Source organism: Galleria mellonella, unplaced genomic scaffold (genome assembly GCF_026898425.1).
Source record: "Galleria mellonella isolate WM207_F2 unplaced genomic scaffold, CSIRO_AGI_GalMel_v1 utg63, whole genome shotgun sequence".
NCBI classification, from domain to species: domain Eukaryota; kingdom Metazoa; phylum Arthropoda; class Insecta; order Lepidoptera; family Pyralidae; genus Galleria; species Galleria mellonella.
The window spans coordinates 2,212,476-2,237,757 of NW_026442130.1; the positions used below are offsets into that span (position 1 = coordinate 2,212,476).

The 25,282-nt window shown below is 34.2% G+C and overlaps 1 protein-coding gene across 1 annotated transcript; it reads right to left on the minus strand.

Annotated features, from left to right (window-relative positions):
* Positions 1-2,528: 2,528 nt before the first annotated feature.
* LOC113521787 (uncharacterized) lies at positions 2,529-25,271 on the minus strand. Its single transcript, XM_052899960.1, has 9 exons — positions 25,044-25,271; positions 24,674-24,959; positions 19,202-19,430; positions 17,099-17,268; positions 15,301-15,377; positions 14,410-14,543; positions 12,571-12,783; positions 11,374-11,595; positions 2,529-10,157 (listed from the first exon to the last, which is right to left on the minus strand). The coding sequence occupies exons 1-9, from the start codon at positions 25,092-25,094 to the stop codon at positions 9,641-9,643; spliced, it is 1,899 nt and encodes a 632-aa protein (XP_052755920.1). The 5' UTR covers positions 25,095-25,271; the 3' UTR covers positions 2,529-9,640.
* Between the last annotated feature and the right edge of the window lie 11 nt (positions 25,272-25,282).

Here is a 25,282-nt window from a genome sequence, read left to right on the forward strand (position 1 = left end):
CCAAGTTGTTTTTTTCCTTTTAATCAATTTAATTTTTAATTTAAAATAATTAATTTAATTAGAATAGAATAGAAACATTTATTGCCGTACAATTACAATATAAAATATAAATAACATATACAAAAAGTGTCCCATACTCGGCGAAAGGAACCGGCTCAGCGGATGCTGTGAGTGTCCCAGCGCAATGTGAATAGCTGCACAGCGCTGGTTTTAGCCAGTCCCTCTCTTAACAAAACAACCAAAGTGCAGGGTGCCACTGTAAATTACTTTTTACAAGAATTATTTCTCAATACTAATTAAAAAAAAAAAGGAAAGAAGTTATAGTATTAATTAATTATTTATTTATAGTATTATAAAATACAGTACAGTTTATGTTTGTCATAAAGAAATATATTTTAATACTGCTGACCGGGAATTGCATCATGGTTGAAATCTTTGGAATTAAACTAAAATTGTGATTTAACGTAAATACAAATAAAGAATTTTTTTGGTAATGAACGATTTTTTTTTATGGCTGAAAATGGTATGGTAACCCTGCATGCGCTAACGGGATACGCTGGCGGAGCACCAGTGAAGAGTGATAGATGAGAATGAAAACAGGCCAGTTAGCCCATCATGATGAATTCATCAGGAATTAACTATGATAGTTTCCAAGGAGAACCGCGAGGAGGTCGACCTAGTTGGGTATATTGCTAGCAATGGGATTCTCAATCTCCATTACTAACAATCCCTTTCCCTCCGGTAATGAACGATTAGTAGTTCAAATGGTCTTGCCCATAATGGTAGGAGAACGTACTTACACGCTATTGCAATGACCAGTTTACTCGTCACCGCTCAGCAACGTTTGGATATGAAAAGACGAGTTAAATGACGAGTGCGTGGGCGCACGCACGCATGTGCGTGCAGCGTGCGTGTACTTGTGTGTGTGTGTGAGTGATATAGCCCTGACACTAGTCAGTTTTTCGGAGCCCTTTGGTCGACGCTATCACTTCACGTAAATTCTACCAAATTTATAAAAGTCAACGTTTAACACTCAAATCGTGGACCGGTCATTGTGACCGGTCTTTTAAATTCATAACTTAATATCACCGAAATTTGTTGTTATAAAGTGCTGAGTTTTTGTGACTTTTCATTTACCACCTTTTACCGCATGATGCGAAAATATTACAATAAATAAAATATTATAATTATCACTTTGTGGTTATACAAACCACATGTAGGTATACAACCTAGAACTGCGGAAACAAATTTCGGTACGATAACTGTATGGTCATTTCTGACAGAGTAACGATATAAGATGGGGGATTAGAATCTTCTAATCTATCTAAAGATTGTATCTACAATTCAACTAGTTTGTATGAAAATATTAAAAGTCAGAGAGGTTTATCAGGATAATGAGGCAATATGTGGTATCCTAAAATATTGTGTTTTGTGACTAGAGAGGAAGATATAATAATAATTAATAATATCAGATAGGACTTTTGTGTATGGTGTTAGATTAATAATTGTCATACTATTATTATTATTGAAAGAACTAATTCTTATAAGTGATAGGAGTTTTAAGATTTTTTTGTAGCGATGTTTTTTATCTCTTCAGGATACAGAGTGTGTTTTCCAAAAGAGATATATCGTTTATGTATGAGTGGGCTATAGTCAGATATTAAGTGTTGCGGGGTTTCTTCCTCATTGTGACAAAATCTGCAAACACATTGGGCATAAACCTAGTTGGGCCATGTGCTTGTTTAGTTTGCAGTGTCCAGTGATTATTTTTATTTTTATTCGAAAGAATTAATTTCTTAGAGTTACTCCTTAACCAAGACTATCGAATTATTTACTTCTGGCAACAAGAGCCAGCTATTATTTGCTATTTCTAAGCTTGTAAGAAAGACGTATTGTCGTTCTATACCTTCTAGTTTACTATAACCATTAGTATACTATTTATGTAATTTTAGCTTCGGATATTAGTTCTTGGAGTTCTTCGTCCAAGATGCTTCCTTCTAGGTATAGTTTCTCTATATCTGTGTTGTGTGTGGCCTGTAGCCCACTTCATACGATATATCTCATTTGAAAAACTCACTATATTCTGAGGAGATAAAAAAATAGCTACAAAAAACATCCTAAAATTCCTATCATTAATAGGAATTAACAACGAACTTTAAAAAAAGGCGAGCAGAAAAAAACATGGAAAGGTCGCAGTGTCACAGGTTTTTTTTTTACCTGAAAAAGCCCGTATTTCAATAATAATAATAATATGTATCCCAACCAGTCAGGAACAACATCTCAGACGGTTGGGATTCCGAGGCGGCTCACTCCCGGGAAAGATGCAGAAAGCGGTGCTCCTAGATACTGCCCGCATTGTACGCCGGTTTCTCTCACTGGGGCCCTGAACCCCGTCCGACTGTACTTCTGCCGGGGGTTAGTTGCCATCTCCTCTCCTTCAGAGGAGAGATGACAATTTTTGTAAAGTTTAAAAAATAATATGTAAAACTTCTTGTACTCAATGTTTTAGGGGATATAAATAAAACCAATTGTGACAATACACATACAAACTTTATTTAGATAACACGATGTTCCTTATCGACATATCGAATATATAAACAAAATAAACAAACAAAACTGAAAATTTTGATCCTCAACAATTTGAATCATATAATCATTTTATTTAGACTGGCCTCCCTTGCCACTTGCTAGTAACAAATCACGGCTATGGGTACTGAGAACGTTACATGTTTTTTTTTTAATTTTATTCAGTTGCAAATACAAAGTTATTCGGAATGAATTAACCCAGGCTTTACCAGTAATAATATTCATAAAACTGAATAAATTATTCTGATAATAATCAAAAAATACTTTTGAATCTTTCATACAAAATCAGTCACGAGACAGCATAGTTTATGTGGAGAATCTAAATACAATTTTGATATTCCCACTATGGCTGTTTGTGTGGGAAATGTTGTTTACTATTATGACCGTTAATAACAGAGTTTGGTTGGACTTGATATACCCATTACAAGTAACACTTTATATGGCAGTATTATGAGTTAGTTATTTGATTAATGAAACAAATATATAGTAAATTTGAAATTATATTTGGTGAGAAAGTTCATAAGAACAAGATCTAACGAGCGTAATTGATTTGCGTCGCGTAATTTACGCGGCATACACTGTACAGCATAACACGTCTCTCAGCCATATGAGGATAACATCAAGAATACTGTGTTACGTTTCAAACATATTTCTATTTATGCGATTGAAAAATACAACTATATATTTTACATATTAGAATATTTATTTGTATTTTTCAATATACCTATAATCTATGTATATCTTTTAAGCATCACATTTTCTTTACGTAAAAGTTTTTACAGTAACTTGACGTATAAAAACATAAACATCCATCAATGCACAATTCAGGAACAAAATCAACCCATGACTTAGGTAATTATATCTTATTATAAATTATTTATTATTACCAACCCATGAATAGGTGAAGGTCGCATTTATTATTGGATCACGCTGTGTGCACATGTTGTGGCAAGTTTACCTGATCAATACATTAATGTACTTGCATGTTATAATTTAAGTTTGTATTTGTAAACTTCTGTTATGTGCGCCTAATAAATAAAATAAAATAAAATAGAATTCACCAATCGACCCTGTAATCCCTGCATTGCTTGACGATTTATATAGTGTGATTGTTCTCAGCAAGGTGGGTAGGCAGTAAAATTTAAATACAACAAAAACAAAATGGAGGATATCGTCAATTCGCAGAGAAAAATAAACTATATTAATTTTTAAACTAAAAAAAAAACCGACAACTTTATCTAAGACAGCACTAAAAATAATAGGAATATTAAGTACTTAATCTAAGTTTAAAAATTAGTCAGCGTAAAGCCCGACCTTACACTAAGTTACGGGGAGAAGCTACGCAAATTCGAACTAAGTATTTATTATCGATTAAATACACGCAAGAAACTTATAACCAAACTAAGATTGTGTGGTGAACACAAAGTTGAAGCCGATAAAGATCTTACATGACCTTTCGCGTATCTTCCATCTCACTTGCATGTAGGGTTACCAATGCTAAAAAGGATTTTTCCGAGATTTCCTGGTGTCGGTTCGACATCCGGGATTTTGTTTTTCATAGAACGGCAAAAGGACAAGTGCATTCAGCTTACCTGATAAAATTCGACTCTTTGAATAATGTCAAACATTTTATTAAAAACTTAAGGTTTAATAATCAATGACCGTCATTGCCAAGGTTCCGAAATAAAATTATATTTTCCAGGATAAATGGCCTTGCTCAAACATTGTGCGGGACAATCCACGACTTATTTTGAAGCGGGACATCACAGAAAATCCGGATATAATCAGATCGGATTCAGATAGAAATAAACAATAGCGACTTATCCACCATCTATCCCACTTACACGCAACAGTGACGGTAGAGACAGAAGATATGACGTCTTTCAAGCTTCAATTCTGTGTTCACCCTGCAATCTGTCTCATATACACCTAGATAGAGCGTCTAGAAATACTATTACAGTGAACGCTCTATATAAGCAACTCATTTGAACCAATTTCAATAAAAAAAAAAAATCAATTAGAAAAAGTTCCTTATAGGGAAAAAAGGAGTATAAAAATACTTTACCGTCTGGAGAATATTTTTTCTTATTTCTTTTACTAATTAAGCTGAGTGGAATAAATAAAATATAAAGAATGTTGCTTGTAGAGAGGTTGCTTATATAGAGCGTTCACTGTACTACATTTTCAGACTTACGCATAATTTGAAAAAATACTATTCAACAGTTGGTTGACCGTTTTTGGAACGTTTTTAACAGTTATCGCACCATCTAGGTATATATGTATCCATTTTGCTTTAAGTTCCTTAAAAACACGTCCAGCCACCGACATATTGTTCAAAGCTAACAGAGCTGCACTTGTTAAGTATATAGGTACATGTTACATAGGTACATGTACATATAAGGTACATGTTAGAACTCGACCAATATGTAGCCACTGTCGACAAAATACGCAAACATTTGACAATACGCATACAAAATAAGGTCAAACATTTGGAATATTTGCCCATCATTCGAATACAACGCAGTCAATAGAAATCGACAAAATCAACAGAAGCCATCAAGCTCATTAGTTTTATAACAATTTATTATAAGTATCACAACACATTAGCGCAAATTAAGCCGTATACAATGAAAATAAGCTGTTACAGGGTCTGAGCACACTATTTTTTTTTTATATACAAATTGTCACAATCATATAATAAATTAGAATTAATACTTCACAATCATCAATCAATCAATTTAACAGGATCACCACACATTTGTCAACAGAAAATACTGTTGATACATATACAGTTGAAGGCGATTACGCGTCGACAAATGTGGGAAAAACCTTACTTAGTCAATGAGAACGTAAAAAATAAATAATTAATATAAATAAATCAATGATATCATTTTGAACATTTAATACGTTTGGTAGGACCTATATACCTTATTATCGTCATTTATAGATCAATGATGACTGCCTTGCGGTGTCAGTCTTCAGTTCCTAGTGTGCGCAGACCCTTACAGGGCACCCAAGCTCAGCTCGCTGGCACATACAAACTCGTCTTAATACTGTCTTATAAAGGTTTCCAAAATTCACTAGTCTTGTCCCTCAGTCTTTCGTACATTACCGACTGATATTTACCTACTTCATAAATACTAAACACTGATTCAATGTTCCACGTTATTTGGTGATTATAACACTGTACGCACACGTTGGACTATGCTTTGGAACCAATGTTGGGCGACAAGTTTTCAATTATTATATCTAATATTTATCGGTAAATCGACAATTACCTCTTAGCTAACATTTAAGAATAAGAAATTCTAAAATACAAGTTGTTTTAGTTTTTTTTTATTCCAATTTGTCTACACCCTTCTTTATGTCACATAAAAACATTTTTACATGAATGTATAGAGAATTAATTAAAAGCAATTAATTTACATTATGGTTTCTTTATATTTGGAATATATTCAAAATTAGAATTTTTTTTTTTTTATTTAAATTTACTGTGTGTTCTGTAAAATTTTATCCGTGTTAGGAGATATCCGAGATTAAACGTTATGACGTAATTGGAATAGTGACGTTCTATGTCGGATCGACTAAGACCAAGATTAATATCGAGTTTTTATAAATAACCGATATTTATCGACAAATTGGTACGTTGGCTCCAAAACTACAAAGTTGATTCAAATAGGTCCAACATGTGGACAACATGTCATAGTTTACATTAAATCAGTGCATTTAAATCTAAGGCTCCACGTTTTTGGCAGTGTCACATTTCTTTACATCACAATTTTATAAGTAACCTATGATAACACTTCCCGCCGTTATATCTACACTATGATATTCTATGCCCGGTTTACAATGGTCAAGTGTTTAGTTGAGTGAGTAAGTAATAGGTAAGGGCAGCAACGTAAACCAATTAGTAACGGAACAAATTTGCAGAACAAAATAATGACTTCCAATTTTATACGAAAAAAAAAGTCCCACAAAGCAGTTATTTTTTCTCTTTAAACGAATTTGTCAACATAGGTTATGTTAACTAAAACATTTGTCACTGAAAAACGCCACTTGTCTAAGGAACTGGCGCTAGGCACTATACTAAACACTTAACTAATATAAATCTGGCATCTGAGTTGTCTGGTGCCCTTACATATTCGTGAGAACGAAAAGTGTATGGGCATTGGCCATTACGATTGCAAAATTTGAAACTTTAATAGCGTAGAGACGAAAATGGCGGAAAATATGTAAATATATTATAAAACAAATATTCATTTTTTTTTTTAATTTTTGATACAAGTAATTTCAGTGCGTACAGATATGCATTACACATCCAACTTGCATTATATAACCTTATAAAGATACAAAAAATACTGAATAATATTTTCTTAAGATTTAAAAACTCGTAGAAACTAGGCCATGCTTTCATATTTGGCTACATGACTATTATTAACGTTTTACGATTTTAGAAACAAATCAATAATTAACTAGAGCTTATTAATTAGAAATAATTTAACAATAATTTAGAATTTAGAAAATAAACACGTGTTATATATGTATGTATAGTTGCATAGTCAGATCAGCTTCTAGACAAAGTACATTTCTATAAGCGAATTAATTGCGTCATTAGATAATGAATATATGAATCTATCGATAGACACGCTATCGCTATCGCGTGCGTAAGATTAAACGTGACAGCGAACTCAGGCAACTTATTCTTTCTCATGCAGTCTTACGAACAAAATATTGTAGATTCATTTATCACTTATCTAAAGTCTAAATAAAAAAAAAATGCTAGCATTCTTTTCCCGCCTAATTTAAAGTTTTTAGTTTTTTTTTTTACTAATGATGCCACTAACAAAAAGTATTTCGTCTAGTGGGGCTGATCTATATAAATTAATAACTGTGACAAATAAATTGTTTTTCTTACTTGATTGAAGAAGTCGGCAGTAACAGAACAAGAGTCGACGAGTAGAGTGTTTAATAAAATCAATCAAAGATTATTTAAAAATGGAATGAATCTCGGTTTTAAACCGATAATTGCGAAACAATTTTAAGTTCTTATATTTGTGTTGACTAATACATGAATATTGCGTGTTTCAAGAATTATTTGAGATCCTAAATAATTATATTTGGTAATTTTTAATCAATTTGGTAGTACATGATCGTGTGAAAATTATTTTTATTCAATTACTATTAATTTATCTCGTATTGCAACCTAGTAATTTTGGTTCAGCAAGCACTTTGACACGCGCAGCGTTAAATACATTTGAAATGAATGGTGCCATATCAAAATTTATTTCCATTTAAATAATACTAGTATAATTATACGAATTTAACTCATTATCATTCAAAAGGTTAAATGTATTATCAAAAATATACACCTATTTTTTTAGTCTGTATTTTTAGGATTGGAGTCGGCGTCCAGCTTTTTTTTTTACTACGAAATAGTGTTAAAGAATCATAATAATCAGAACTTCACAATAAGACTACCATGAAACCAATATGAGATATGTGAAGAGATAAAAGTTAACTTATACATAACCCTATCTTATATTATATGAACTGGCTGTTTTTCTGTTGGATAATTTTTATTCTTTTACATTTTTTCATCTCGGGAACCTATTCTTGGTCTGCGCAGTTAAGCATAGATAAAGAATTAAAGACATTTGAATTCGATTTTTGAATTTTATATCGCAATATTTTTTTTTCTTGAATTACAACCAGTCATTAATTATACAATGCCTGCAATTGATAATGTATCCTTAAAGTTTTCTGTTTTGACAAATGATTATTATAGTTCGTATTTAAGCTAAAATTGAAAAAAAAAATTACGAAAATGAGTAATATAATTCGTATAGCTTTTGACTTAAAGTAAGACGACGTATATTTTTAGAAGAGAACTGTAAATAGTTTAAATGTTTCGAATAAATTCTGGATTAAATTAATAAACATAAATAAATTCACTACACGTGTCAATCAAAGCATATTAACGGCGTTTTTAAAAACTTGTCTAAATAAAAAAAATACTTAAGGTTTATTAATTTCTTTCCATGTAATACTTTCTGATGTGATACCATGTTTCTCATCTGTATACCGTATTAATTTACATTATCGACTTTTTCACGACTAAACATGACACGTCGGACTTTAAAAGGTAATAAATCAACTTCGGCTTTATACATAAAAGACAAAAGATCACATAGTTATGCGATGAAAAATAGAATAGAGTAATAGAGGCGACATTCTATAAAGCGATAGTTAACCTATCTCTTTTTCAAGTCCCACGAAAATATTTACTACGTCATTCACTTAAACCAAACTTCCTCCACCATTCCCTATAATGTTAAATAGACTAGAAAAAATAAAATATACTAATTCCAATTTCCGCCAACTGTTCCTATTGAAATCTTAAATTGGTACCAGAATATACAAGTAAAACTATCACATAGCTTGAATACTCCAGCTGGTAACACCGAACCATAGACTAAACCTTCTGCTATCGTAGCTGACAGGCTTACTGAAGGATATGTCGATGAGGAAATATTGATATACGAAAAAAAAAATGCAAATATGCAAATCTATAAATCTCACTAGTAAAAAAAGTACATTTTAAATTAATTTGTAATTTCGTTTAATCATATTTTTTTTATCTGTTTTCAATCATAATTTGCATAGATGGAGATAATTATTAAACCATCAAAATTCACCGAAAAATGTACCTTTTATACAATTAAAACCAATATCTCCTCATTATCATCAATGAGCCTGTTGTCATTATGAATAAACAAAAAAACCGCGAAAACTATCTGTCAAAAGATGACCAAAGACAATCATAAACTTAAATTGGCACTTCTAAATTTAATTTGCAATGACTTAAGTTTTATCCACACGGACTGTAATCACATTCTACATTCGAATTTATTGTATTTTAGTTTTAATTAACTCAATCATAATCTTAAGTCGTTACAATATTATTGCTTTTAATTGGATAGTTATTAACGTATCGCTAGTGTCCGCGGTTCCCAGTCTATTCAAGCCTATAAACTAGATAATCTAAGGACTAGACTTATGCGAGATTCGTCCTAGGCGACATTACCATGTACTGATGTTCTATGGGCGGGGGCGGCACTATGGGCGACATCGGCAAATAATCTCCCTCCACCGGCGTCTCTTTTAATCTTATCTTTGCGAACTGTTCGCGCCCTCGTAGAATGAGATCAACAATTTCCTGGGGTAACGCTAGAGCTGCCACGGCGTCATCGTTGAATTCTATGGAGAGGTCAGTATCAAACTCGTTCAAGAACTCGTCAGGGTCTTCGAGGCATTCCACGGACTTCGAACATCGGTTCGTGGTAACGTGTTCAGTTTCGTCCAGGAACTCACAGCTCTTCGTCTCCCCCTTGGCCAGAGCACCAGAGGTGATCTTTAAATTCTTCATCTTACGTCTAACCTTGAAGCTTTTAAATATATCACGCGTGGGCGTGAAGTCAAACCTTTTCTTTTTGGTCTCGACATCTTTGTTCTCTTTGGACGTTTCTGATTTGGGCGAGTTGCCGAGGCGCGAATCGCTTTTGAGCCTTTTTCTGTTGGTTATAAAAAATATTTTGAATTTTTTTTTTAACTCTTACTAAAGAAGATTTTGAAAAAGACACGAGGAAGAGAGGCTGGGTACGCATTTAAATATACCATAATAAACAAATATGTCATATTTATCTACATGAAAATTATAAAGAAAAAAGATTTAATTGTTTGTTTGTAATGGATATACTGAAAAAACTACTGAATCAATTTTAAAAATTCTTTCACCTATAGAGTGCTACATTATTAGAGGCTATAAACAGGCTATAATATTATTTTCGAAAATTTGCTACTTAATTTTTCATATTGAGATACTTGCAGTATCTAATAATCTATTTAAACTTAGCCTACGTTAACATTTTGTCGAATTAGGTGTTATTTTTTCAGAAGCCCATATCACTGGTTTGTCAATTACAAGTTTTTTTGTTATTGTTAGTTAATAACAGTAATGACAAATTAATTAGATTACAATAGAGTCTCGATTTTCGGAATATCCAATTATGTGGACTTATTCTTCGTGGCTCTAATTAATGATTTAGTAATGGTATATTTGTATTAATTGGATAAACCTATTTATTCAATTAATACATAATTATGTAATAAATTTTTATAACATTAGTAAAACCTATTCCACAATAAAAAAAAAATATTAAAATGTCATTATTGTTTGATGTGACTTTAAAATCGATTATCCGGATTTTCGAAAACTCCTAGTTTTATTTTATTCGGATAATCAAGATTCTACTGTAATAATAATACTATTATAATAAACATAATTACCAGAGGGAGACTTTCTACAAAAGTCGATTGCTTGGGTACCTCTGTCCCATTCATGTTTCAACCGTGAAACAGTTGTTTTGCATGGCTGTGTTACGGTTTGAAGGGTGGGATATGGCGTGAATTTACTGGGTACAGAGGAATAACACCTGAGTCCTCAGGAATGGCAACGAATTGGTGGTATCATGGGCGAAACAGTATACTCTGTTATATCCATGATAGTGCTCATGTGTATAGGCGACGGTTACACCACTTTCTATCAGGTGGGCCGTCAGCTTGTTTGCCATTCTAAGTTGTATAAAAAAAAAAATAGAAAAACTAATCCACTAAGTAGTTTACGTTATGGGGTCTCTTAACTATTGTCACTGGATTAATTAGATTTAGCTCAGTGCTTCATGAAACACGAATATATCAAGCTAAAGATTCCAACAGATAGAAACTCACCGGAATACACTGAACGGCTGTTTGGTCTTGTCCAATTTTGGCAGGGTCTTGGAGGTTTGGGGCAGCAGCCGGCCCGAGCAGGCGGAGCCAGCTGAAGAGCCCGAGGAGGCTGAGGAGAGGCTGCAGCAGCGCGGAAGCGAGCCTAGCGAGCTGTGCCGCGTCACTGCGTTGCGAGGTGATGAGTGCAATTGGCAGTTCCACGACTCGCCTGGTTTCAAAAGCCTGATGGATAGATATTGTTGTTAGCAACAAAATATATTTTACATTTCATAGGAATGTGTTTTAAATTAACAAGTCACGCCATCTAGTGTTAATGTATAAAAAAAGTATTATTGTATTTTTGTAACATGGTCTGTTACTGGTATATACTTATATATACTAGCTATTATGTATGATAGGCATGTGGTCCCGGCATAGAATGAACCACTTTTTCCTTTCTCTTCTCTCGTAAGAGGTGACTAAGGGAACTTTAGGGTCGAGGAATGGGCAGCTGTGTTTCAAAACATCACTAAAGCTGAACTGCAGTTGTCAACCGGCCTGCCAAACGTGGCAACTACTGGCAAAACCCTCTAATTTAGGGAAAGGAATTGTTAGTAATGAGAACTAATAGCTCTATTGCTAGTAATATACCCTTACAGGTCACCTTCCAAGGGGAACCCCCCTAGAAACCATCAATTCTTGTCGAATTCATCATGATGTGCCCAACTGACCTGTATTCATTTTCACCTATCATCTTCTACTGGTGCCTTGGCGATTTATAATAATAGCGCGGTCGGGGCTACCATTCCATTTTCACCCATTAAAAAAAACCTTCTAATTTATGGGGAAGATCTATGTTTAACAGTAGATAGATACCGGCTGACACGATTATGATGACGTTGACTAGGTATAGTAACGCCTTTTTTGAGGGCGAAGCAATAAATTGAGTTGTGGCCATTTTGTATTGTATTTAGCTTTATGTATTATTTTTTTATCATTAATGTCACGATGACGTTGACTAGGTATAGTAACGCCTCTTTTGAGGGCGAAGCAATAAATTGAGTTGTGGCCATTTTGTATTGTATTTAGCTTTATGTATTATTTTATTTTTATCATTAATGTCATCTCGTTTTTTTGTATATGTATGTTGTAATTTATGTGTTGTAAGTGAGTAATGCAAATAAATTATCTATCTATGTAATGGTAAGTGGATGTTACCCGGCGGGCAGACGCGGCGGCAGCGGCGGCGGCGGCGGGCGGCGCGCGCGGCGCGTGGTGGCGTACACGCACTCCGACACCGACTCGTACGCGGGCTCCTCCTGCCACGCCGCCCGCACGACCTCCACGCCGGACGACACACCCGCCGGCACGTCCGGGATCTCCTCGTAGATGCCCGACGACACCGACACCACGGAGCGCCGGTCCGACATGCTGTGGAATATATTATCTCTTATATACCTTAAATACCGGAAAAGACTGGTTTATGATAGGCAGAAACAGAGAGTTGTGGAGAAAGATGGAGGAGGCCTTCACCCAAAGAGGGGTCCATATCCAAGAATCGAAGAAAGAATTACACTAACAATTAGTTATTAAGAAAAATTATAAATAAATTAGATACTAACAATACTGTAAATATATTAGGAATATGGAAATAAATAAAAGGCTTTATTATTATTATATACCTTAAATTATATACATAGAGTGTCTCCATACAAAAGGCTTCGAGAAAAGCGGCTCAACTTTTTCATACAATTTTGCGTGATAATTAGTTATGTTTTATTTCATAATTTTTGCATTTTTTTTAATACGTAAAGTCTTTTTATTTATTAAATAATTATATATAGATACGTCAAATACATTATATGCGTAAGTACATAGAACACTGTTAAAAAAAGGTATCAGCTAATTTGAAAAAAATTAGTCGTTTTTGAGGCTCAATACTATATATAATCTTAAAATACCTATGTATTACTGATAAACAACATAAGATTTAAGCTAGCGCCACATTCGACATGTACCTTTCACGAGTCGAAATCAGTTGCCGATATTCCGTCGACCGAAAAGTCGAGTGCCGCCAACCGAACAGGCACCGGGCGAGCAACAGCTAAAGGTTAACGTTACGATGGCAATAGATAGATAGATGCTCTTTATTGTTTCCTCCAAAAGATTACAATAGTAAACTTATTAATCGTGTAAACAAATTGTATAAAATTTTTAAAAACATTGTATCGTGGATTTTTTTTTATATAACTTAGAATGGCCAACAAGCTGACGGCCCACCTGATGGAAAGTGGTAACCGTCGCCTATAGACATGAGCAGTACCATAACAGTGTGTAGTCATAACAGAGTGTACTGTTTCGCCCATGATACTGCACTGGTGGATGGCAACCCCCATGCGTTGCCATTCCTGAGAACTCAGGTGTAATTCCTCTGTACCCAGTAAATTCACGCTATATACCACCTTTCAAACCGAAACACAGCCATGCAAATATGCTTCACGGTTGAAACACGAATGGGACAGAGGTACCTAAGCAATCGACTTTTGTACAAAGTCTCTCTCTGGTATGTATGGATGATTAGCAACCAAATATCGACGTAATGTGGCATTAGCCTAATACTGTTTGACAATCTAGTAGTAATTTAAAAATTAAATTAAACAATTAAATTTAAATATAAAATTTTATAAATGTTTAAAAAAGCATTACTTCAATTACTTATGTAGCTTTAATATATTTTTAACTGTACGAACAAAGTCGTAAAGCACAATAGACTTCAGCTGGGGGGGAAAGGATTGTTAGCAATCCAGTTTGACAGCCCCATTGCTAGCAATATACCTTATTAGGTCGACCTCTACGTGGTTCCCCCAGGAAACCATCGTGAACAATTCTTGTTGAATTCGTCACGATGGGCTAACTGACCTACTTCATCCTCACCTATCATCCTTCACTGGAGCCCCGCCGGTGTATACCGATAGCGCGGGTGGGATTACCATTCCATTATCATTCATTTAAATAAAAAATAGACTTCAGCTTTATATTAAAAAAAAAATTACTCACTTGTCATCGAAGGATGTGACAGATTTCACGTTACTATTATACAGCAGTAAAGCGGAGCGGACTATCGACGACGGGCCGAGGTCGCCGGCGCCGCTGCAGCGCGACAGCTGCCCGCTGGGTATGCGATTCGATTCCTGGTAACAGATAACATAATAAATATCACTCAGCATATTGCTCACCACCGCCACCATCCGCAAAGTAAGCAGAACTTGGAATATAACTTATAGTAATAACTTTTGTCAATATATAACATTATTACAAATTATAATAACTGTAAACCATTCGTATGTACACCGTGTGGTCCCGGCATAGAATGGACCACCCCTTCTGTATAATCCGTATTGAGTAATTATGGAAACAACAGAAATACTCTTCAGGTTGATCACTAGATGGAGTTGTTATTTTAGTATGTGTGTGTGCTACAACGCGATATTAAGATTTCTAATCTGTGTATATGTGTGCTCAGGAATATTTTTTTTTTATACAACTTAGAATGACAAATAAGCTGATAGCTCACCTGATGGAAAGTGGTAACCGTCGCCTATAGACATGAGCAGTACCATCGACATAACAGAGTATACTGTTTCGCCCATGATACCCCCATGCGTTGCCATTTCTAAGAACTTACGTGTTATTCCTCATTCCCCATGCGTTGACATTCCTGAAGACTCAGGTGTTATAGGAATAACACCTGAGTCTTCAGGAATGTCAAATGTACAGAGGGCTGTACCCAGTAAATTCACGCCATATCCCACCCTTCAAACCGAAACACAGCCATGCAAACACAACTGCTTCACGGTTGAAACACGAATGGGACAGAGGTACCATAGAGAGAGGTTTCATGTTTTCATTGCTTAGTTCAATTACAAGTATATTTTGACACTGTGGTACCTTGGACATAACGAGATCAAGGTCGTCGAGAGACACCTCGGAGGGTCCGCTGTACCAGCTGCTGCGGCGCACCTCACCTGGAAATATTGTTTATGTATTACTAGCCGTTTCCCGTAGCTTTGCCTGCCTAAATCCTTACTAATATTATAAACTAGCGGCCCGTCCCGGCTTCGCACGGGTGGACATTTTTAAAACATTTTACAAAGTAATTATTGTGACATAACGATAATAGTTGGACATATAGTATTGCCAAGTTTTTTGTAGTTATTGATATTTTCTTCAATATTGTGAAACATACTTTTGTTCTATCACCAATAGTTTCCGCAGCGCACGCGACGAAAGACATTTTATAACATTTTTTACACCTTGAGTTACGTTACTAAAGTTTTAGTAAGGACATCTAATGTTTTCTAGCAATAAATAAAGCCTACGTTACACGGGGTGAATGTAGCTTTCTAATGGTGAAAGAATTTTTGAAATCAACAAAGTAGTTTTTGAGTTTATTCATTACAAACATACACACAAAAATACAAATCTTTCCTCTTTATAATATTAGTGTAGATTTGAAAGTGAACTTGTTACTTCTCGGCACTTTAATGGCTTAAATATTTACTATAAAATTTGGTTTACAAATATATATGGGATGGGCAAGTACATAGGTTATTTCAGTCAGTCAACATATGTATATCAGTAACACGATCGAAATCGCGGGTAAAAGATGGCATGTGTATAAAGTAACCTATGTGGTAAGTCAGAATATTTTTATACTACTATGGTAACAAACAAGCATACGGCCCGTCTGATGGTAAACAGGGCTACCGTAGCCTATGGACGCCTGTAACACTAAGGATGTCACGCGCGCGTTGCCGACCTTTTAGAAACCTTAATACGTTCTTTTTGAAGAACCCCTTGCTATAGTCTCTAGGGTAAGTCTCGGCAGGAAGACCATTCAACAACCTGAGTGTTCGCGGGAGAAAGCTTCTCTGAAAGCGCACTGTGCGTGATTATTCTGGTTCTAAGGTGGTATATAGAGGATTCGAATATGATCCGAAATTTCGATCAGGATCCCGGGATCGATCCTGGGATCCCGGTATTATCTTTCAGTAATCCCGAAATCCCGGGATTAAAAACATCAGTCGGGATCGTATTCTCTAGGTATATACGCCATTAATATAGCAAATTTCATTCAAACTCATTCATTTTTACAAAATTTCACATATATAAGCAGTAAGTAGGATTTTGTTCTCCAGCTTTCTGACATCACAAAATAAATTCATATAAAAAATGATACACAATTCGAGAATCAGTTTCTGATACTTACAAATGAGACAAATGATGTTCTGTTATTTCTGAACGCACATACATTTCTTCACCACTTTAATCTCCTAATAATTTTTGTAAAAGTAAAATATATCCTAACCATACCTATTAAATTGATGTTGTCAAAATTATAAACCTCAGCTTGTGCAGTTTTTTTTTTCAATGGATGATAATGGAATGGTTACCATTACCTGCGCTAACGGTATACACTGGCGGGGTACCAGTGAGGGATGATAGGTGAGGATGAAAGGACAGGTCAGTTAGACCATCGTGATGAATACACCTGTAATTCAGCACGATGGTTTCCAAGGGGACCACGGGAAGGTCGACCTGAGAAGGTGTATTGCTAGCAATGGGGCCGACAGTCCACATTACTAACAATCCCTAACTCCCCCCCCCCCCCCCCCATAGCTTGTGCAGTAGACGCTTCTGGTGCAAGACACAAGGCTGGTACTAAAATCAGGCTCGAGTTATTTACCTATATCGGGATCGCTGCATTTCGGTGAGCGCAGGTCTCCCTCGCTCTTGCTGCGTTTTTTACCGCCTCGCGCGGGTCGACTGGCCATGAGACCTTGCTTCAGGGCGGCTGACAGATCGCCAGCCAACGGACTCGAGAACTTCAGCTCCCCGCCACCATTTGTAAAGTCACTATAAATTGAACATTGTAAATTTTTTTAGTTCCATTGTTTTTAGGATATTTTAGTTTCATCTATACTACTCTTAGTAATAGATAGTATATATATATATATATATATATATATATATATATATATATATATATATATATATATATATATATATATATATATATATATATATATATATATATATATATATATATATATATATATATAACCTTACAGACATCTCTTGTTTCCTGCAGTATCGTACTACTCTCATGCGCGCACGCCGGTTCCGGAGACTTGATACTTCACTCTGAGTGTTACAATACGACTAGAACATGGTCTATCTTATCGTAATAGGTTAGTCTAGGCCTCCACCGGTACCGTTATCGGTATCCCACTTTCGTGTAAATAAATATTTTTTTATAAACTAATAGGTAATTATAGATAAAATAATTATTTGTTACAGTAATTGCTCTAATTAAGACCAACTGAGCTTTAAATAAAAGTTATTAAACATATATGTTATTTAATTTAATTATAATATTTAAATATAATTCAATTATAGTGTATTTATTATCAAAACTACGTTTTTTTTATAAAATTAGAGATATTTCCCCCTTCACCTCACTAAGAAATAAATTTTTATTTATTTATTTAAATAATTAACAGCTTATAACAGTATAATTATGAAATTATTGAAGTTTTACATGAATAGTAAAGCCAATAATAGACTATACCCCGTAAGTACATTTATATCTCCATTGACAAACTTAGACTTTATGCGTATTTCTGTATTCTTGTTGTATCAGCCGTTAACTGTCCATTGCTGGACATAGCCTCCACCATAAGGATGATATTGCCAGTAGTTGCCACGCTTGGCAGGCGAATTGGCAACTGCAGTTTTGCTTTTGGTGATGTTTTAAGTGGGACGCTGCTGCCCATCCCTCCACCAAAACACCCTTAATCGCCTATTACGCCTAAATAAAGCTAGCAGCTTTATATTCTTAAAAGGGATGAATTAAGGAATTGCGCATTAGACTCAAACACGAACGTATGTCGACAATAAATGTGACATGCAGAAAAAAGATCTAGTATAAGTCTCTTAATAATTGTGAAGAAGGCGAAGGTGAATGGAGGATGAGATAAAAAAAAGAAAATTGGTCGTAATTAGAACAAAGTTTTATAACACAATCGAGATGAATAATGCGATGAGTGAAGCATGCGATTAGAAATACGCTGATTTCTTTAAACAAATTAAGAGTATTATAAATATAATACCTTTTATATTATTTTGAATTGCTCCGCTAATCTACAATTGCTGTTTATGATCGAGTTAATCGCAAAGCTACAGCGACCAGCCAATGACAATGTATTGTGACAAATGAATCGAATAACAGGAGAATCCAAATTGACTATTGAAATAAGATAAGGGTTTTCCGTTGACCACAAAACTATTACAGATAATAAAATAACAAACACCAATAAAATTTTTCCTTCGCCAGAATATTGGAATGTGGTAAAAATAAAGAATACTTTAATCTTAATGTATTTACGTATGTCTGATTCACCGGTACATCGGCAAATAAGTATTTCTTAGAAAAATGTTTTGTCACGCATTACGTATGACACTTTATACATATTCGATTAAAGTATAAACAACTTACAAGCATTTGTTTAAATTATGAGGAAAAGAATTTTTTTTTTAAACATTCGACACAAAAACGAGGCATGTTTTAGTTTAAAGCCTTTTTGTTTGTGGTATCACAACTCGCAAAAAATAGACTGCTTCCAATGTGGCTTTTTGAAAGCCAGTTTAATCAGACTGGTTATTAGTTGTATCAAATTACAAACCAATTGATTGACAGATCGTTTTAAAATATAAAACTTGCATATTACGAAATCCAGCCCGTGTTAGAACTAACTACGGTTCAGTCATTTGAAAAAGTATCACAAACCTAGGAATGATAAGTGCACAGGTTGGGTTCTTGTCAGCGTTGTCGCTGATCAGTCGGATATCACCGATGTGTTTCCACTCGACGACTGTGCCGAGCTTGTGGGCGCGGGACACTAGCAGCCCCGTGGACGTCACTGTGAGCACGCTGTCACAATTGAGTCCACACTTGCGGGACAGTTCGGTGGGTACCACTGTCACCGAGTACGAGTCTTTGAGCAAGCTCTCGGTGTCTGAAAATATGGCTTTATGAAGAAGCATGAAGCAATTAGGGTTATCATTTGTGTGCGTTAGTCTTGAACTTTCAGCCATTTACTTGGCCTTTTAAATATAATATCAAAATAAACGAGGCCTGCAAAGAACATGCCTTGTTTAAGATAATAACAAAGTTATTTTATAAGCAAAATATTTGAACTTTTCAAATTTTAAAATGGTAACCCTAGATTTATAGGCACTTTTCCATTAATACATTAATGTTAGTAAATATTAAATCCAAAGCATGTATAGAACAAATTAATTGCAAATTATGGATACAAAAATGCCCTGAAACATGAAAATTGGATAGCAATGGACAGTATCAAAGAAATTCATAGAATAAAGAACACTTGTATACACTGTGATTAATACTGTAACTGTGTCATAAATAATATGATATGTGAAATAAAAAAAAAAATGAATTTAGGCATACAAAAATCAAATAAAAAAAGTACTATTTTCCAAAAACGTCCTCTATTCCTCGCATTATGACAAATTGAAGTAAAAAATAATATAGTAGATAACAACTGCAAAACATAATTAATACTTAGTATTTGTTAATTTACTTACTTATTGCAAATTGTTTTTATAATGATTATCATTTCTTAAATATTTCATTAATATTGTCATTTCAAATATTGAAATAACAACATTTGATTACTATTTCATTATTTTAACATGTCATTTCATTATTTCAACATTTCGTTCATGTTATCATTTCAAATATTATGAAACAGCAATTGTCTATCTGTCAGCAATCCACAAGTTGTTTCGAAAATTAATTTACCATAAACAAGTAATCCATATTCTATTATTTTAGAGTGGATCAAAGTTTCAAAGAACAGGCAGTTAAATTGAAATAATAGAATATAGATGATAGGTTTATCTTATATACTTAATATTATAAAGAGGAGAGATTTGTTTTTTTGTATGTTTGTAACAGATGAACTCAAAAACAACTGAACTAATTAAAAAAAATCCTTCAAATAGAAAATTATTTCTTATAGGAAGCACTTACATTACTCGTGTCAGCAAACATAAGTTATATATTATCTTCAATAAATTTAAATCATCTTTGTCAAATAGTCTTGTTTTAATTTTTTTTTTTTTTTATTTTTGATCTACTTACGGGTACGTACGATCGCTATCTGATAAGAGCCCGCAAGAAACTTAACAGTTACTCTTTTAATAAATTAGAGGTCCCTATGACAACTACAATAATGTAACACAAGGTATCAAAAACTTTTAAAGCTAATTTAAAATTTTTAATTTACCTTTCTATCGACTCGTGTGAAATCGCAACGGATCGTTAGTTAATAATAAAAAATTAATAGTCATACATATTTAATATAAATACAATTAAAGGTAAAAAAATATTTAATGTAGTCATATATAAACCTTCCATATATTAATATATAATTTAATTTATATTTGTAAATCACCGTGTCTTGGTAATCTCATATGGACTCCCACGGTACAGATTCGCCTAGTGCGGGCTCCAATGTACTCGCTGTTGTAAATTTCTTGTATTTAATAAATAAATAAAATAAAATAAATAAATATATTCTATGCATTTCATAGCGTACATTATTACTAATGTTATAAATGTAAGTTTGTCTGTTTATTACATTTTGGTGCTTTAACAAATCAGCCAATTATCACGACATTCAAAATACACATAAACCTTTATTCATAAACACTAAAATCTCCTCCAAACCTTATTTTACCTATAGAAATGTTGTTCCAGTCTTCCAAATTGAGAAATTAGCGCAAAAGAAAAAGACAAAACAATTCAATAGCTAAATTACATTTATAAGAGGTTTGACGTTACATTGTTCATAAAATAAGACTTTTCCTGTCTTATTAATAGATATTATTTAGATGGGAAAAAATATAAGTTCCATTATATACTAGTCAATAAATGTATTTACATGTTTTTTTTTAATTTACCATATACTCATCAATTACGTGAACGGGGGGGGGGGGGGAGGGATTGTTAGTGATGGAGACTGAGAACCCCATTGCTAGCAATATACCCAACCAGGTCGACCTCCTCGCGGTTCCCCCTGGAAACTATCATGGTTAATTCCTGATAAATTCATCATGATGGGCTAACTGGCCTGTTTTCATTCTCATCTATCACCCTTCACTGGTGCTCCGCCAGCGTATACCGTTAGCGCAGGCGGGGTTACCATACCATTTCCACCCATAAAAAAAAAAAAAAAATTACGTGAACGAAGCTGCGAACAAAAACTCGTATGCCATAAGTTATTTTCCTGGTTATACTAAATATGGCGAGTACATAAATATAAGTAAATATGCATAACTACACACAATGGTTCGTTATAAAAGTCAGTTGTCATTCATTTTAAATGCACATATCATATTTGCATTGAATGTAGTGACATCAAGAGGCGCATTTGGTCTACTGGCAAATAAATGGAGCATTGTATTGGGCACGGTTTCACTATAGCTTGTGATTGAAATAACCTTCTTAACTATCTATAGAGGGGGGGGGGGGGGGAAGGTATTGTTAGTAATGGAGACTGAGAATTACATTGCTAGCAATATACTCAACCAGGTCGCCCTCCTCGCGGTTCCTCCTGGAAACTATCATGATTAATTCCAGATGAATTCATCATGATGGGCTAACTGGCCTGTTTTCATCCTCATCGATCACCCTTCACTGGTGCTCCGCTAGCATATCCTGTTAGCGCAGGCGGGGTTACCATTCCATTTTCATCCAATAAAAAAAAACTATCTATAGAGAAGGGAAAGGGATTGTTAGTAATTGGATTTAATAGCCAAATTGTTAGCCTACACACCTATCAGATCAATGCCTTGGAAATTATAGTAATTAATTCAATTTTTTTTTTATACAACTCAGAATAGGAAACAAGCTGACGGCCCACCTGATGGAAAGTGGTAACCATCGCCTATAGACATGAGCAGTACCATGGACATAACAGAGTATACTGTTTCGCCCATGATACCCTCCATGTGTTGCTGTTCTTGAGAACTTAGATGTTATTCCTCTGTACCCTGTAAATTCACACCATATCCCACCCTTCAAACCGAAATACAGCCATGTAAACACAACTGCTTTATGGTTGAGACACGAATGGGACAGAGGTACCCAAGCAATCGACTTTTGCACAAAGTCTCCCTCTGGTATATCTATATATGGCTCCCTTTCCCCCATGTCTGGTAATAGAGGACTTAAAATCCCATTGCTAGCAATATGCCATTGTGGTTAATTCTTGTTCAATTTATTACAATGGTCTAAGAAACCTGTTTTATCCTCACCTAACATTTTACTGATGCCCCCTAGCATATACCCATAGCACAGGCAGAGATATAATTTCATTCTAGTAAATTAAAAAAAGCATTGAGAGTAGGATTAAGGAATTGTTGGTAATGGATATTAAGGGAATAGGGCCCTTAGTCTCCATTAGTAACAATCCTTTCTAGCTAACAATATACCCTACTACGTTTATCTCCACATGCCCCCCCTGGATACCATGGTGCTGAATACTCTAAAGTCTATTAGAGCATCACTATGGGCTCTTATTATTATTATTATTGAATGATGGGCTTTTTCCAGGCAGAAAATCCTGTGACACTGCAACCTTTCCATGATCTTTCGTGCTTGCTCTTTTTTGTTAGTTCACTGCTAATTCCTATTAGTGATAGAAATTTTAAGATGTTTTTTGTATTAATGTTTTTATCTCCTCAGGATATAAAATGTATTTTCTAAAGGAGATAATATTGTTTATGTATGAGTGAGCTACAGTCACAAATTAAGTGCTAGGACATTTCTTTCTCATTGTGACAAAATCTGTTACCACTTTTTGGGCATAAGCCTAGTTGGGTTATATGCTTGTTTAGTTTGCAGTGTTCAATGAGAGCCTTTGTTAATACACACTTATTTATTTTAATAAAATTTTTTTTCTGAAAACACCTTAATCAGGTCTTTCGAGTGACGTAATCCTGGCAACAGGAGCCAGCTATTACACATGATAGGCTAACTGAACTACCTTTTAATTTTCCCCTGTCATCTTTCACTTGTGCCCCGCTGTCATATACCATTAGCGTGGGTGGTTTATAATTCCATTGTCATTCATAAAAAAGAAACTAACACATGATAATACAGTAATACCTAAAAAGTGGCAATGTTTATACAAATGGTTGAGTTTTGTTGTGATGTCTATGGTATTTATTATTCATGTTTTATAGGTGACAATTATTTGCTAATATCTTTTTTTTATACATGGCATTTCTTTTTTATAAATAAAACTGCATGAAATGAAAAAGTTAAAAGGCTTCTTTACTTTTAGTGTATGGTTTAAGTACTTTTATATATTTATTATTAAACTAGGCTATACCCATTCCATACTGTATAATTATGCTAAAGCAAATGCTATATAAACCTTTAAAAGGCATGTGCATTAGTATTGTATTGTATTTAATGTTTGTTATATGTATTATAATGCAATATGTTGTTGGTGTTCCTTTAAATAAATATATAAATACCCATAACTTTGTCCATATAACTGGGATATATTAACTGACTGAGGACATAGAATAAAAGTAGCCTATGTCCTTTTCCATTGCAAATATCATGTGTATACCAAATTTCATGACAAATAGTTGATCTGTTAAAGCAGCAAAACACACTCTCATATTTATAATATTAGTAAAGATGTTTATATTTGATAAAAAGACAGACTAAGATTATTTTTTCAAAATACTCTTTACACTTTTTATTAAGTGAGCCATTAGATTGTTCATTCCACTCCAATGTGTAATGGTTAACTAGTTTTGGAGGAATCATAAATATATGTAATATGTTGTATACACAATTTTTTTTAACTAGAAAACATATATTAGGAATTGTTTAAAAAATGGTTACACAGGTCTAAATAATATCACAGGCATTCAACAAAATTTAATTAATTGAAAGTAAATGTTAATAAGCAAGTTAATGATATAACAGTATGAATAATCATATTACCCACCGCTCATTTGGTTTTAAGTCCAAGTTACCTAACACCTAATTAATTTCACATTACCTAGAATGGCATTATGTTAAGAAACAATAATAGTAAATAAAAATAAGGTTGTCATAAAAAAAAATTAACAGGCAAATGACATATCTAGTTCTGACACACCTAAACGAACTTTGAACTTATAAAAAAATAACATGTTATTAAGTACCCACCTAATATTTTGTTAGTATTCAGAAGAGTTCGTATCTTTTCCATCCAGGTGTGAGCCTCGGTCAAAGACTGTGCCGCGAGAAGAATGCGCGGTTTTCGTGGTTCGTCAATGGAAAACACGGCGAAAGCATTAGGGCGGGTGCGAGACTTCGTACGTCGCACCACGCAGTTGGCGGGCAATTCTACTGTTCCAGCAGGTGCTCCCGCCTCACTGCAGTATACAGCCAATGAACCACCACCCGTACAAGTCGGGCTCGGCCTTAAAATGCACCATTGTCGCTTCCACGACTGTCAATAACAAACAAATCAATGAAATTGTAACTCCCTTATGTGGACTCGAAAGGCGTTTTACGATAAAATTGCACAACATACCTTGAACGGATTTGACCTAGCCGGATACTTCACTTCTAAATATCCGGACATTATAATTAAATTTGACTTTCACAATATAAACAACATGTCTTTCACAACAAATAATGAACACGAGAAGCACATGTAGCTAAATCAAATAATTTGTTTACAAAAATGTCCATAGACAAGGAACAAATAGGGTTGACTATTATTTTTTCATAGATTTGAGCGTTGAGTTTGAAAATAATCGATAGATATCC